This window comes from Cryphonectria parasitica, assembly GCF_011745365.1.
Source record: "Cryphonectria parasitica EP155 unplaced genomic scaffold M406scaffold_4, whole genome shotgun sequence".
Classification (NCBI taxonomy): Eukaryota; Fungi; Ascomycota; class Sordariomycetes; order Diaporthales; family Cryphonectriaceae; genus Cryphonectria; species Cryphonectria parasitica.
In genome coordinates this window covers 1,178,479-1,194,379 of record NW_024468912.1, presented here as the reverse complement: position 1 = coordinate 1,194,379, position 15,901 = coordinate 1,178,479, and the positions used below count along the sequence as shown (strand labels likewise).

At 51.2% G+C, this 15,901-nt stretch overlaps 4 protein-coding genes across 4 annotated transcripts; 3 read left to right on the top strand and 1 right to left on the bottom strand.

Moving 5' to 3' along the window:
* Positions 1–263: 263 nt before the first annotated feature.
* M406DRAFT_276251 (vacuolar protein sorting-associated protein 13) lies at positions 264–10,309 on the bottom strand (the record flags this gene model as incomplete). The annotated part of the gene is made up of 2 exons (XM_040918274.1): positions 264–3,716; positions 3,786–10,309. The coding sequence occupies 2 exons, from the start codon at positions 10,307–10,309 to the stop codon at positions 566–568; spliced, it is 9,675 nt and encodes a 3,224-aa protein (XP_040776528.1). The 3' UTR covers positions 264–565.
* Positions 10,310–12,074: 1,765 nt separating this feature from the next.
* M406DRAFT_67992 (uncharacterized protein) lies at positions 12,075–13,237 on the top strand (the record flags this gene model as incomplete). Its single annotated transcript, XM_040925117.1, has 2 exons — positions 12,075–13,087; positions 13,174–13,237. The coding sequence occupies 2 exons, from the start codon at positions 12,075–12,077 to the stop codon at positions 13,235–13,237; spliced, it is 1,077 nt and encodes a 358-aa protein (XP_040776527.1).
* A 40-nt stretch (positions 13,238–13,277) lies between these two features.
* On the top strand, positions 13,278–13,586 carry M406DRAFT_234635 (ankyrin; the record flags this gene model as incomplete). Its single annotated transcript, XM_040915988.1, has 1 exon — positions 13,278–13,586. A coding segment is annotated over one exon (309 nt), but the record flags the coding sequence as incomplete, so codon positions are not given.
* A 180-nt stretch (positions 13,587–13,766) lies between these two features.
* Positions 13,767–14,102, top strand: M406DRAFT_257997 (ankyrin; the record flags this gene model as incomplete). The annotated part of the gene is made up of 1 exon (XM_040917206.1): positions 13,767–14,102. A coding segment is annotated over one exon (336 nt), but the record flags the coding sequence as incomplete, so codon positions are not given.
* Between the last annotated feature and the right edge of the window lie 1,799 nt (positions 14,103–15,901).

Genomic DNA, 15,901 nt, shown 5'->3' with positions numbered 1-15,901 from the left:
TGGGCAGCGGGGTGTGGGGCCACCCAGTTGTTCAATTCACTTGAAGGCGAAAGGGCGAGAAGTGTGTTGTAGCAGTCTCTCTGAAGTCCAGCTTCTGTTGTTAGTTTATTATGGCTAACGCGTACTGGATTCAGGACGCGTCTTGTTTAAATATCTGCTGCCCCAGTTGTGCTGGCAACTGATGGAAGGGCCCTGAAGCAGCTGCAGCATGAACTGCAAGAGGTCTAAGGCACAAAGGAATCAACAATCACCCAAGATTAGATGGGAGAAAAATCCGTATGCTGGTATTGACTATTGTCTTCTCGAGTGGTATAGAAAAACAATGCTTAGTACAAGGCCGAAGACAGTGAGAAAGAACATAGGTGAGTGGTGAGATAAAGGGAAGTTAATACACAATGCAGCGTCAGAAGGCTGATGTCTGTTGCCGCGTATTTCGAGAATATTCATATCCTGTCGCGAAGAGCCCTCTTGTTATATGAGCTGTTCGCTGTTTCCATTCCCTGCTGTTGCTATCGTCACGATCAGAAAGAAAAAATCAGGCTGCCCTTTTCTGTAGAGCTCCACATCACTCCAGTCCCCTAAACCGGCGGTTGAATTCCTCCACCGCAACACCCACCATACGATAGATGAACGTTCGCCCACTCTCCTCGCCGATAGGAATGAATGGTCCGTTGGTGCCCCCGCGCAGCGTCAAGCTCAGGCCTGTCCGCTCCTTGGCAATCGTCTGCACATCTTTGAGTGGGACATCCCACTCCGTAGTGAGACGCCGACTCCTAATCAGCAGAATGCGTGCATACGTCACCATGACCACCATGTCCTCACGCGGTAGTTCAAGATGGGCAATGTACATTTCGTCAAAGTACTTGCCATTGTCCACCTGCTTCATCCAGAACTGCCCGAGAGCTTCACGCTGATTGTAGGGGCGCACAATGCCGTCAGACGGAATGAAACGCGTGATGCGCACGCGGTCGAGCTCCGAGCCGTCAAAGACAGTGGTGGTATTGCGAATGCCTTCTGTCACGTTCGAGGCGGCGTCCAGCACGCCAATGAGGGGCTTGGTCCCGAGGCCAAGCACACCCTTCCCCACGCCCTTGAAGAAACCCAGAGCGCCTTCTTGTTCCGCACCCTCGAGTGGTTTGCGGACGACACCACCAACACCGGATGCCACAGACGTGATAAAACTGTTTGCACCGGTCGTGAAGCCGTAGAGGGCATGTTTAGGCCTGTTCCGGGCTCGTGTGATGCGTCTGCGGTCCTGGAATTGCTTGTCCAGCGTGGCTGCTGCAAGACCCTTGGACATGGCACCGGTGAACTTGGAGAACGAGTCGGTAACTCCAAAGACAGACTTCTTGAAGAAGGATGCCGCTCCTCGAGCAACACCCAGACCCAGGTCTTCAGGCCGATCGGACATGATAAGTCCTTGATACGGTTCGTAAAATACGTCTGCGATACCGGAGCTGATGTTGTTGAAGAGGCCGACGGGATTCCCAAGAAAGTCAGCAGATCCAAGGATCTTGTGAACTTGATACAGTGCTTCTTGGCTGTAGTGGTTGGAAATGTTCTGGATAAGAATTGGTGTCGATACTCGCACGTTGTCTAGCATGAGTGCATTCATTCGGAGAGGCGCGTCATTCACGTTGCCCATGGCCATTGTCATGATATTGAAGAAGAACATGAGAGGGTTGCGCGATGACGTCTTGTCCTCTGCGTTGATGCGCTCTGTGCGGACAAATGACAGGTCGATCTGCATTGGCTGAATGTTCAGCAGCTCGAAGTAGATGTCCTGACCAGCCTCCTGAGCACTGGGCTCAGGAATGTTGAGGCTGTCATCACAGAGCCGGCCCTCCTCCTCGGAGATGGTCCAGGTAGCGCCAGGAACCTTGGAGAAGTCCAGCATAGCGAAAATGAAGTCCTCATCGAGATCGACCGTCATCTGCTGTAGCAGGATCGTGGCATATTTGATGTACAAGACACCATACGAATCGTCCTTGACTCTGGTCACCATGGCATGCAGCGATGGATGGGCTTCAGTCTCCTGGGCCCGCTTTGGCACGACGCTGGGATACAATATCATCGGGAAGATCCCGCCGTACAGCTGATTGTCGATCTGGATCCATTTGACAGCCAAGCTGATAGACTGGTACAGAGGTGACTCGCTGTAACGGAGGGTTAGGTCTCGGAACGTGACGTAGGCCAGCTCCTTCAGCTGAGAGTTGATGAGTGAAATTCCGATGCCAGCAAGCTTAAGCTGTGCACGGAAGGTGGTGCCAGTGTCTTGGTCCTTCGCCTCGAAACCTCCCGTGCTCAGGTTACCACTAGAGCCAAAGCCAGTTTTCTGGCGATAGAGACTCTTGGACTGCCTAAAGTTGGACAGGATCAGAGTCTGCGTGGGCCCGTCCGCGGCAACGTTGATGTCGATGATTTTTTGGCCACCTGAATTGGTAGCCAGCCTCATGGGCACGAGGTTTCCGATTTCTGCCAGCTTCACATGCCGCTCCTTGCTGTATGCGGAGATGACAATCTCGCGACGCTTCGCAGCTGGGAAGTCCCAGGCATAAGGCATGATGCTCCGCGGTGGAAGGCGGTACCGGATGGGCCGCCAGCCCGAGCGGTCGACGGTCTCTTCCTCGTCGATATTCGGGTTGGCCTGATAGAAGGTGAACTCGGTGTCGCTCTCGTTGCGCATCGAGAAAGGCCACTGCTTAGTCTCCATCCCCAACTTTAGGAAAATAGTCGCATCCTCCATCAAAATCTCGACGCGAATCAACCGCTGGCGCTGACCAGCCTTGGCGATCTTGATGTGAGTTGTGCCCAAGTCAGAAATGTTGAATGGGGAAGTCCACTGGTTGTCTACCCCTGGATAACACAGACACAACTGCTTGACGGCATTCCGTTGCAGGAAGTGGAGCGGCTGGAGCTGACCTGCGCTCAGTGTCACGAGGTTGGATGAACTGGGCTCCCGAATGTTGATCTCCTCGCCGATCTTGTTCTGGACGATGAACCGGGGGGCGAGTGTCACAACCTTGGTCATCTTGTATTTGCCCTCTCCAGGCTCGACGGTGATGCCAATGTGGACCTCGGAGTTGCGGTTGGAAGACTGCAGACTGACGTCTGTGGTGCTTCCAATGGCGTCGAAACTCTGCGGCTTGCTCCATTCCGAGTCGCCGACTTTCAGCATGGCACGATTCCGGTGATCATCGCTACCATAAGAGAACATCAGAGGGGCTACCTTGCGCTCATCATTCCCAACATCGACCAACAGTTGGCCGGCGGCGGCCTTGGCTTGCTGCAGAAATCCCTTGTGGCGGATCTGCAGATCAAGCCCAGTCTTGTTCAGGATCACGTATGGACTGTAGACCGTAACTTTAAAGGCGCCTCCACTATCCGGGACGCGATGGTAGTGCAGCTTCAAATTGAGTTGGAGACCCTGCTCGTCCTGACACCTCAGGGTTGACTCCTTCTTGAAATCATCGGAGCTGCCCGAGTTGATAATGGCAAATTCACTCGCTTTGAACACTGTGTCTTGCATGTCGACACTAAGAAGAAGCAGGTGCGAGAGCTCTGTGACGTGTACGGGGCTGACCCCACCTTTGCGGAGGAAGTTTGACCAATCCTTCTTGGTGTTTTTGTCGTAGATGCGGTACTTGAAGTCGTACGGCAACAGGTTTTCAAGTGTGACCGGAGCAGACAATTTGATCTTCATGTTCGGATAATTCCTAAGAAAAAGGACAAAAAGCGTCAGTATTGTCATTGATGCAAGAGAGGGCAGTTTCAATGAGACTTACTTCGTCATAGGATTAGTCCGATCAAAAGTCGCATTCATCTGGAAATAGAACGGCTCGCCTTGCTCTCCCTTGCAGATCATGGTCCGAGTCGGTCTCTTTAGCAGGTCCCTCCACCACAAGGTCTCGCTGGACCAGGAATAGCCAAAGCCGCTGTCTGGGCGGACGAGCAGTGTCTTCTCGAAGACTGCACCAACAGGAGCCGGACGGGCTTCCCCGGGAGCAATCTTTTCGATCTTGAGGAGACTCTGTTCAGGAGCATCATATACTCCTAGCTCAACTGGGATTTGCGTCTGATTCTCAACCAGAAGAGGACTGCGGAGCGTGACGTATTTGACGTTGTCATTGCCCAGCTTGACATCCACCATGAGCCGGTGGGAAATGTCGTCTTTCTTGGGTTTCAGTGAGTAAATAAACTCACCCTCGCGATTCAGGCGGATGTTCCTCAGGACGTCAAATCCACTGCCTTCGAGATGAACGGCCACAGCAGTGCTGGCCATGGCATCAGTCATTACGTTCTCGCGCATCTTCTCCCAATGTTCGAAGCTCCAAGGTGCCTCTTGGCCGTCTTCAAGGCGTACATTGATGTCTTCTTCACTGCTGGGGCTCTTGCTGCGGACAACGACGTCGAATCCTGTATAGTTGCGAATCCGATAAGGCGATTCGGTGCCCCGAGGTTTCCCAAGGACATCCTGATCTTGAGTCAGGAATGCGAACGATTTGGATGCCAAGGCGATGGAATTTGTCGTAATAGTGACATCAAAGGTCTTCCTGGAGGCAACATCGACAGACAGAAGGCCGGTACCCTGCTCTCTGGCAACACCAACACCAACAGCCCATGGTTCAAGCAATGGTTCCCACGCGGACTTGGAGAAGTTGTAGATGTTCACATACATCTCCAGCGGTACCTCAGCCTTGAGGTTCGATGACCAGTCTTCAGCAGTTGCGGTGAAGTCTTTGATGCTGAGATCCAGGATGGGTAGCTCGTGCAGGTCGCCGATAAGCACCACACGTATGCCTTGGATTGTTGCGGTGAGCTCCTCCCGTCTCTGGGGCTTCTTTGCGATGTCGTGAGGCTGCCCTGAAGATGCACCACTGCGGGAGGTCGATTGTGCGCCTTTTGTAGCAGCGGTCTTGCTAGACCTAGCCTTCCCTGCTATCGTGGAAGCGCCTTTACCACTTGCAGACCGCTGTTTCAAGCCTCCCTGCGTGAGTTCCTTGGCCTTTTGTTCTGCCGCGCCAGGCTTCTTGGTCTTGTCCTCATCGCCTTCAGAGAGCTCTGACGCCTTGCTGACAATCTGCAGGACTAACAAAATGTCTCTCAAGGCCAGTCGCAGAATGAGAGGGTCGAGTTCAAGATGCAAACTTGTCTTCGATGGATTTGAAGTGTCCATGGACATCTGAACGGAGAAATCGTCGATAATCCGCAGTCTCAAGTCGTCGAAACGATCCATACGGCATAGAAACATGCCTACTTCGGAGACCTGGAAAGTGAGCGCATGCTGCTGCGAGAGTAGCACTTGCTTGGTGCCTAGAACAACCGCCTCGCTGCTTGCGCTGAGAGGATTGGCGATGAGAATGACTTGGGCATCCACAATATTAACGCGGTACGCAATGCTCATCTTAGATTCATCCTCGTTCTTGTCGTCTGTTCGCTGCCCCGCCCTGGTGCTGAGCGACGATCTGGTAGACTTAACGCCAGAAGGCCGGCGTGCGATGCTGACTTGCATGCTGTCCGCATCACTCTCCGATGGGGTCTCCAAATCCCCTTCTTCGATAGGCAGAGGGTCGTCAACTTGCAGCCCGGCCAAGAGGAAATTTTGTAGGGCAAACAGATAATCCAGAGCAAAGATTATTCTCGGCGAGTCAATAGCCACCATGGCAATGAGGTTGCGCTCCTTACCACCTGACATGGTGACACTAGCCATGAACTGTTGAACGCTCTTGTTGCTGCTCGTCATGATGCGACGGAACTTGTTCGTATCGTTGGGTCGAGAGTCGTATATGGTAAAACTCTGGATGACGAATTCTGCTTCTAAGCTCCCATTGGCCTGGATCCGGGTTTTAAGCCTACTGTCATCCAGGCTGAACTTGCTTAGGCTGGCACTTTGCAGGTTACCAACAGGACGATCCTTATGGGCGTTGATCAACTCTAGGCCGATAGTGCCAACACGGAACACCAGGTCGAGCTTCGTCCACGTATCGCTACGGCTACCAAGCTCCGGGCCCATGTCGACGGTGTCGTCTTCACTTGGTAGCTCAACCCTCGGCAGGGTCTGGGCACGCCGCAGGGTGCTATCGTCGACAGCTTGCTCTGCCTCTTCTTGAGCGTCTGAGTCCCCAGAGAATGCTGCGGGAACCGACCGCGAGATGGCAAGGAGGGCTTTCAGCTGGTATTGTGTGATCTTGACATTGAAGTCAGTCATGTTACCCTCGATCTCGAGCTCGGGTCGCTTGGCGCCTTGTTTGTGCTCTGCATAAACGATGTTGAATCCCAGGTCAAGGTGATCGATCAGCTCCAGTTCCTCAGACTGATCAGCGTAGTGGAATAGACTGGTGAGCTTGATGTTTCGAATTCCGGCAGACAACATCATCGCAACTTCGGAGTTCTCCGCGTCATCTAATGGAGCAAACTTATTTTGCGCGTAAATCTCTCCGAGATATGCCGTGATGAGGTCCCGCTTAGGCTGGCCAGGCGTTACGACGCTGGGGAAGACCAGAATGGGAGTGTTGATGACCACATCCAGTTTGATGCGACTCGAGCCTTGCTGCAATTGTTGAGCCTGATTCGCTGCAGCCTGACGCGCAGCATTGTAAATGGCCTGCATTTTGCCAAATTTGACCAAGAACTCCACAATTTTGCGGAAAGGCTCCTCCAAGAAATTGACCTTCACAGAGCCAGCACGCAGGAATATCGACGAATCGTACCCAGGATACGACTTTTCATCCTTTGAGTCGAAGGTCTCGTACCTGAAGTCAGCAAGGTCGTCCCCCTGGATGGTGATTAATTTGCGGATGGATGAATCCTCAGACACGCCGAGATTCACATCATCAACAAGGCTAAGGTCTCCCAGCTTCGTGCTCACACGCATTGTGCTGCCTAGAATGAAAACACCGACATCCGCCTGGTTGAATGAGAGTGTTGCCAGCCGTATGCCATCGTTATTGAGGACAAGTTGAATACTTTTCAAGTCGACCTTGACTCTGATAGCCCCCGCAGCGTTCTGCTGTGGTTCTGGGGGTGGCTCAACAGCGACGTCAAGCTCCGAGCCGTCATCGGTGATGGCCTTCTGCTGCTGTTGATTATTTCCCCCGGGATTGGTAAAAGTGACCAGGATGAAGTCGAGCAGCGTGAGCAATGTTTTGCGCGTCACGATGAGGTTGATTGTAGTGATAGCGACGTTGACATTGGTCTCGACCCCTTCGTATACCGACATAAACTCCGGAGACTCTTTCTTAACCCGGACGACATTGACCTTGACAAGTGCCCGGTGTTGCTTTTTGTCTTCGACATCGCCTGACGAGATGATCGATTTGAACTCGGCAGACGGTTTACCAACAAAGTCATCCACGGTCACAGAGCCCAGCGACACATCAGCTACCATGTCAAACGGTCTCAAATAGTAGTTGACCTCGAAGCTCTGGGCGATGAGCTCGACTAGGAGGGCGTCTGGCTTCACACCATCTGGATCACTCTGGTAGAGAGAGCCGCGCAACTCGTCAACAGTGAACTTCAGCTCAAACGTCTTCTGCTTCAACTTGAGGTGAACATTGCTGTGGCCATCATCAGCATCTTCGAAATTATCCTCGTCTTCGTCGATATCGTCAAGAACAATGGCTTGGTCTTTGGTCGCCACGAAGGGGAGGAGCTGAGACGAGCGTCTTCGGAGATCCGAGGATTGCTTGCGATGGTGTCTGGGGCTTGGAAGCTGGGAATGGCTGGAGCGGTCAGAGCGCGTGGAGATGTTACTCAGGAGGCGTGGTCGCTTAGGTTGAGGCTGATCTCCTAGAGTATCGCCGTGGAATTTTGGCATTGCAACGTCTATCAGCTTCATCAAGCTCTTGTATTTGGTATCGGAGGCGGTGACATGCAGCAGCGGAAGATGGCCCGAGACACGGAGTTTGGCCAGGTTGGGGGCTTTCGGTAGAATCGAAAGTTGCACCAAGAAGTCGATATTTATCTGCTCGACAATGTGCATCTTCGATCCCTCTCCATTATCCGTCAATTGTGACTTCGCCTCTTCGATCGAGGGACCGATCAGCAGCTGGGTAGAGGTAAGCTTGACAATAAACTTGTCGTACATGAGTGACTCAAGACGTTTGAAGTCCTCGTCCGTGTAAGCTTGTTTCTGCTTCGACTGCACCTCTTTCATGGTTTCCTTGTCTACAAGCTCGGAGTTGACACTGATATGGCCAGCATCGAGGATCATGCATGTCGACTTGGGTGTAGTGATGCTCTCCGGAATAATGATCAGAGGTGCTTGCAGGTCCAAAACTGCGTTGATTGTTTTGTGCTCCTCGAGGGCGAACTCGAGGCCCGCTCGTGTCTGTTGTCTGAAATCCTCCACAGTTGCGCCAGCTGTCTCCATCAAGGCAGTGATGGACTCCATGTGGCGTTCCGGAGGTTTGAAGAAATCCACAACTCCAACCACCAGATTCGGGTTCCAAATGACTTCGAGCGGCTTCAGCTTCGTCTTGACAGCAAAGTCGCCTTGCCCATCCAGTGGATTCTGTTCCAGCTGCAATTGAAAGAAAGCCTCGTCGGTAGTCTTCTCCAGTTCCACCATGGAGAGCCGCTTGTTCTTCTGAGTTTCAGGTGCATCCTTGACTCGGACGATCTCTGGAAACTGGCTGTTGGGAGTAGTGCCGTCATTGACACGCAGACCACCAAGACTCACATCTGTGAGGAAGGAGTCGGGGCGAACTAGGGCCTTAGCCTTGAAGACATCGAAATGCAGACTGACAACATCTGTGATCTGACCGTGAGGATTTCGCTTCAGGGTGAAACTTCCTGTGCTGAGAGAGGTCTCCACCTGGAATTTGACACTGTCTCTAGGCGTTTCCACAGCATCGGCAAGAGCAGCTTTTTCATCCCAATCAATCGCTTCGTAAAGTTCCTGGCGTTGCTCCTCCGTCATCTGCGTGTTTTCGTCGGACGCCGTTGTGTGCTCCTGTGGCTTCGAGCCCCACATCCAGGCAACCCAGCCTTGCTGCTGCTGCTGCTCTTGCTTTGGTTGGCTGTTCTTCAAGGCAGCAGCGTTCTCTTTCCTCAGCTGATTTCTGGCCAGCGATCTCCAGAATCGGAGATCCTCGTAGTCCAGCTTCCACTCAAGCTTGTTGAAATCCTCGGTCTCATCTGCAGACAGCTGCTGATTTGCCTTCTTCTTCTTGAACAGTTCTATGTATCGAAGACGGTCATCCCGACGTTCACGGAAGTAATCCCAAGACCACCGACGGTTGCGCTCATGGATCTTGCTGAGTACGGCATCTCCTGCGAACTTGAGCCAGGCCCGAGGATCCTCCTTGGGGGTGACACCTTTAGGCTGGTACTTTTTATACTCCTGGTGCCGGATGAAGTAGTGAAAGAGGTCGACCAGCATCAGGGCGTCCCGGTACTGGTGGTCGTCAAGCACAATGCCAATCTCGTCAAAGAGCAGATTAGCTTTCCACTTCGGGGCGCGCACATCACCAGACTTGTCCATCTCAATCTTTGCCTGCCCACTGACAGGCTTCAAGATGAACTGGTGATCAACTCCGATGTTCTCGTCAGCCTTGCCGATCATGGCCTTGAATGTCTTGATCATCTCGTCGTGCTCCATCGGCGGCTTGTCTGAGGAACTCGTCTCTTTGCCTGTGCCGTATAGTTTTGTGTCCGTATTCCAGTAAACTGACAAGGCGCCGAGAGTCGCGAGCTTGTGGGTGGTCTTGGTGGAGTCCTGGATAAAGGTGGGCTTCCACTCGCCGTCGGTGCTGATGGCGCTGAACTCCTCCAGGGTGACGCCCAGGGCAAACGGATGGCCAGGTGCCGATATCGAGTCTTCGTACCTGACATGGATATTCTTGACGGTGACTTGCAAGTTGTCCACGATCTTGGTCACAAGACTTGCTGTGAAGCTCTGGCTCCTCTTCTGTTCTTCCTGAGAGAGTCCCTCTTGTGAGCGCTCCTTCAGCAGCTCAGCAGAGTCAAGCTTCTCCATCTTGATCCTCTGCGTCCTGCGCTCCTCCTCTTCCTCATTGTATGCAGCCTCCTCTTTCGGACTTGCAAGTAAGAAGACATTCTCGATGAAGACCTTGACAGGCGCGCCACGGAGGTTGGACCAGGGAATGACGAGGGTCAGTTCGCCGAGATGGCCTTCGACAACGTTGATGGGGAGCTTGAGCTGGTCAAGGGCCTCTTTACGAAGCTCGAGATCGCGCAGCTTAACGTCTCCGCCCCAGATGCCTACTTTCAGCTGTGCCGGGTCGAAGTTCTTTACGTACATGCCCAAGAAGCGGTTGAGCAGGCCCGCGACAAGACCCTCAAGCATGATGGGCAGTGGTGTGGCCGGTCACCCTGGCCTGGGATATAGAGGGTTGTAGCTATGCAGAAGACGGCATGGAACTCGGCTCGAATGATAGGTGAGGCTCGAAAACGGTGGCCAGGCGCAGTGATAATGTCCGTTGACAGCCACTTGATCAGCAATAGGTCCCGGGAAGGCGGCAGGATCGTGAGCCCGTCATGCAATAACTAGGAAGAATGCTAGATCTGTTGCCACAAAGGTTGGTCAGATAGGCCATGGCAGAAAGTATATGATCGTTCACCTTGTTGCTGACAGTGGTGGAGAGCGGAGCTTTGACGTGATGTGGGTTAACAAGGGACTTACTGTACTTGCTGTGCTTCTGCAGGGGAACCAAGAAGAAAAGGCAAGGGTCCAAACATGCAAGCACTGCTAGAAAAAGCAACAAGACATCAACCTCTCAAAATACAGACAAGGTATAAGTTGAGGAGAGGAACGCTGTCAAGAAGAAAAGAAGATGGGTGGGTGGCAGAGAAGCACAGGTGTGGAGGTGCAAGACAGGGAAACTTGGACGACGTCAGCTGCGTTGTTGGAGGGGAACAAGTTGTGGCGCAAATGACGATTCTAGAGGCAAGCTATGTGTGGCACCAGCAGGGGAGGTGATCTGCCAGTGGCGCTCCTGCCATACTCACTGGAGGTCCACCAGAGTGGGGGTAAGAGGCCACTGATGCGACAGGGATCAATCATGCTGTGCTGACTTGCACCAACATGCTGTGTGTCAGTCCTAGCATGACTGGTCAACATCCCCGTTCAATCAAGGGCAGGTTCTTACCGCAGGGGAGAAAATGCATAACACGAAGCATTCTTCTTGTCTTTCTTCCCCCTCATACCCGTCCACCCTCCTCATTATTCTCTCTCCCTCCCTTTCCTCTTCTCTCCTGCATTTTTGCTCTCCCAGGCCTGTTCAGATTTTAGACACAAATGCAGAAATTATATTTAGAGCAATCAGGTCAACCGTGGGGCCTCAAACAGGCAGTTTCATCTTGCAAAGTAGACATGAGTAATAGCCTTCATCCTGCGCTTACATGAATATGATATTCACCACCCGTGTGATATAGAAAACAAGATCTTGTCAAGGTCATTATACTTTGTGGCAGCCTCACATAATACTACACACAAGACGACTTCAAGCACAAGGAAATTGTCGCGACCTCTAAATACGCACCCGAGGTCCCGTGTCCCTACTCAACCTTCTTGCTTAAGTACTTGGATCTCATGTTGGCGCGTTACTTTCTTCTCAGCTCACATCAGGACGTACAGATGTATTTGCTCTGCATTGGATGTGTATAAATTTCACGCACTATGGTAGAATGGTGAACGTGGCATACTACGTCTGGTAATACAGTGGCAGTGACTGCTGATGAGCTGGCACTATACCAGATATGGATAGAGGATTCGAGGAATATTAAAACACATATGGGCAAATGAGGGTCCTGCATCTGACAGGCGTGTCAATGTACTGTAGCAGTGCAGCCTGCTGCGCCTCATGTCTGCAGACTGAGCCTTACTTGCGTTCTCCAACCTCTGCTGGTATTGCCTCCCCCCCCCCCCCGGAATTCGTGTACTGCTCTGCACCTCGAGAAGAATTGAGCACTTACGTTTTTGCCCAAGGACAAACAAACCGTCTCGGGATCTAATCTTGATCAGAATCTCTTTTCTTTGGAGATCTTGTCCTTCTACAATTTTCCCCTGGTGCCGGGATTTCCCCTCTCGCTTTGAGTCTGATTCGGTTGCAATGACACCGTTTCAGTATGATCGTCTCGATCTCTCTAGGGACGCAATCAGACTCGTCCGCCTCGTCAAGGGCAAGGCCCCCGAACCGATACGCTGCGAACTATACCAGACTTACCTCCACAAGGTCGATGGCGTCCCCTATGAGGCACTATCGTACACCTGGGGAGACGACGACTCATCCCAATCAACTCGCATTATACTGAACGGACAAGAGGTCTGTCTTAGACCAAACTTGCACACAGCCCTCGATTTCCTGAGACTCGAGGACTCAGACAGACTCCTCTGGATTGATGCCATCTGTATTGACCAAAGCTACGACAAGGAGAAAACTCACCAGGTCAATCAAATGAGGCTGGTATATACGCACGCAGAATGTGTTCTCTTTTGGTTAGGACCAAGTGGCGAGCACACCAACGACTTGATGGACTTGATCACGGATATCGACCGCAACCTCATGGCCGCCAAGCTCTCAAAAAAGAATTGGCGACTGGCCATTGAGAACACACACAACGATTATAAAATAGAATGTGAACATTGGAAGGTTCAAGCAGCCAGAGATCTAGTTTCAAGGCCATGGTTCAGCCGAGTCTGGATACTTCAAGAAGTTGCTAGTGCTCGCCGAGGCACTGTCATATGTGGCAGGAAGTCGGCACCAGCCCGAACGTGGGCGCTGTTGATGCCAGTATTGTTGGGCCGGGATTTGGACGACCACACGCGCGCAGTCCTAGACATCATTCCAAGTCCTCAAAGGAGCGAATCATGGTGGCAGAAGAGGAGAGACCTATTCACGCTGCTGAAAAAGTTCGCACACAGCAAATCCAGTGATCCAAAAGATAAAGTCTACGCCCTTATTGGAATATCGTCTGATGCAGGACACAATGAGCGTTTCCTGCCAGATTATAGCGCAGACATGCAAAGCTTCGCACGGAACACAATTTCGTACATCCTTTTCGGAGATGTTCGAAGCCCAGAGCATATTGAGCTCCCTTCTTGGACCGTGGACGCACTTTTTCGGTACATGAACGATCTACCACAGGCCGTGTTTCGCTGGGCAGTGGACAATATAAAACCTCACACTCTGGATATGCTTTTCACCCTAGACACCAAATTCGAACCCCCTCCTCTAAAGAGAGGACCCCAACATTGCCGAGATATCATCATTGACTGGAAAGACGAACACGGACGAACACTGCTCTCACAAGCTGCTGCAGGTGCCCCACATGCGGAATGTATCAGGCTGCTTCTTAGAACAGGAAGAGCAGATGTCAATTCAGAAGACTGTAATGGTCGAACTCCGCTTTGGTATGCTATTGAGCGAGGACATAAAGAGATTGTTCAACTGCTTCTTCGAACAGGAAATATTAATCCTGAATTGAAAGACGAACGAGGTCGAACACCGCTTTCACATGCTATCCATAAAGGAAATACGGAGATCCTTCAGCTGCTTCTTCAAACAGGAAATATTGATCCTGAATTGAAAGATGAACGAGGTCGAACACCGCTTTCATATGCTATCCATAAAGGAAATACGGAGATTGTTCGGCTGCTTCTCAAGATAAGCAATACTACAGCCAATTCAAAAGTCAATCGAGATCGAACACCGCTCTTAGATGCTATCCACGCAGGATATACGGAGATTGTTCAATTGCTTCTTCAGACAGAAAGTATCAATCCTGACCTGAGAGATAAACGAGGTCGAACACCGCTTTTGCATGCTATTCATGAAGGAAATATGGAGATTGTTCAGCTGCTTCTCAAAACCGGCAACAGTACAACTAATGCGAAAGATAATCGAGGTCGAACAGCGCTTTCATATGCTGTTTCTGAAGGGCGTCAGGAGATTGTTCAACTTCTTCTTCAGACGGATAGCGTTGATCCTGACTTGAAAGACGAGCAAGGTCGAACACCGCTTTGGTATGCTATGGAAAGGAGTCACAGGGACATTGTTGATTTGCTTTGCGCGACAGACTGCGTTGATACTGAGCCGGTGGATTATTCTGGTCGAAAGCCGGAAGGAAAGTATTGGTGATATGTACATATACATACGTAGAAGTATTCAAGAGCTCTTATGCCCAGGGAGGGAAATGGCACTAGTACAATCCCTCCAAATCTGGCTTTTCGGTGCCCCCGGAGTTTCATATTACAATATCATGGATGTATGTACCACCTGCCGTTCCTCAGATTAGCAGCATAGCGAGGAGATCGGCAAACATGTTGTTCACTTTACTACTTGTAGTTCGACACTATGTGCGTTTCTTTGTACATAAAAGACCCTTTTCTTTTTTTTGTTATGTGCGGTCAAAAAGAGCTGGATTTCACGATCTGGGCAAGCATGTGAACGCGTTGGTATTCGTCATAAAGTACAGGTAGACTTGGGAGATGGCAGCACTATTTGAGCTACGAGCCGATGAGGTAATGAAATTCTCTTCCAAGTGAAGACTTGGAGGTTGTTCATGCGCGCATGATTAAGTTAGAACCCACCAATCCATGTTCTTCTCGGCCGAGCGAATGCTTGCCACTTGCACCGTAAAGATGACTCCAGCTGAATCGAGAGGACAAGTGAGTCAGTAATATCGAATATTGGTCTTCACACCGCTACAAACCCCAGAGCAGAGCGGCGGCTTGGATCCACTTATGAGCTTAGATCTAGCGCGCTGAAGAAAGTCTCTATATATAACCCAAGATTTTGCTTTGTGATCTCAGCTCAAGCTGAGAAGGAGTTCCAGTCTTAGGCACATCTCCATGAAAACCGGAAACGAGACTAGAGTTGCCCTTGGGCCTAGAACAACGCCCAAGTCCACGGGATATTGAGTTTTCAATCATTGATGTTGTTTTTTGCAGTCGAGTGGACGATTGTAGCAGGCGAAGAACATGGCGGAAGATTACTTAGGCATATTGGCAATGCTTTACTTACTCGACACACTTCCCAGTCGTGTGGAGATTGAGAAGATGGTCAATGCGAAAGGAGGGAAACCGGGGATCTCACGAGGAAGAATCGTAGAGAATGGACGGGGTTTCAATTTCCAAGATCCCATGCCAAGTCTGAGACGGACTAGGGCTTGCACCATAGTGTTCGCGAGTTCGCTCCCTGTCCAGTAACAATGAACACGCTATCAAAAGTTGGCTATTGACGCCGACTGCATGTTGCTAGAACCATGTTCCTTGCAAAATATTATTATCATGGAAGTTAATGTTTGCCGTCGGAAGTCGTTCCAATATAGTTATCATGGCCAATATAGTATGATCTCGGATTCCCTCTGTATCAGCAGATAGCATGAAAAGTGTCATGCGCGTTGGAAAAAGAAAAAAAGATGAAGATCTAAAAGGGTACATCCATGAAGGCAATGCGGGCTGGTGGGATTGGGTCTAAGTTGGCATGACATGACCTGAACACGAGTTGAGCAGCCCTTGGCTGGCAGCCAAGTAGAGAGAGATAGTAGTAGGCGACCAATCCTTTGACCACAGAAAATTCACAATCCCTCTCATGACAGTGAAGGCGCTTTTTTCTTCTTTTCTTTCTGCAACACGGCAGATACCGTCCCAGGTACGCAGGCAGAGGAAAGCCCGTTTCGACCAACCAGGTCCACGGTGATGGAGCCAGTACGAAAGGCCCGCAGGCGCTCGGCCCGGGATTCACGGACATAACAGAGGAGAAGGCCGATACAATGCAACAATAGCCCTCCCGGGGCGGTGGGCCGCGCAAATCCAAGCATTTGTCGTGTCGAGATGCCCTTTTTCAAATGCATCTTACATCCAACTCATGCTGTAGTCGTATGATGTGTGGACTCGAAGGAAAAGGAGCACATGGACAAATTTGGTAACTCAGCC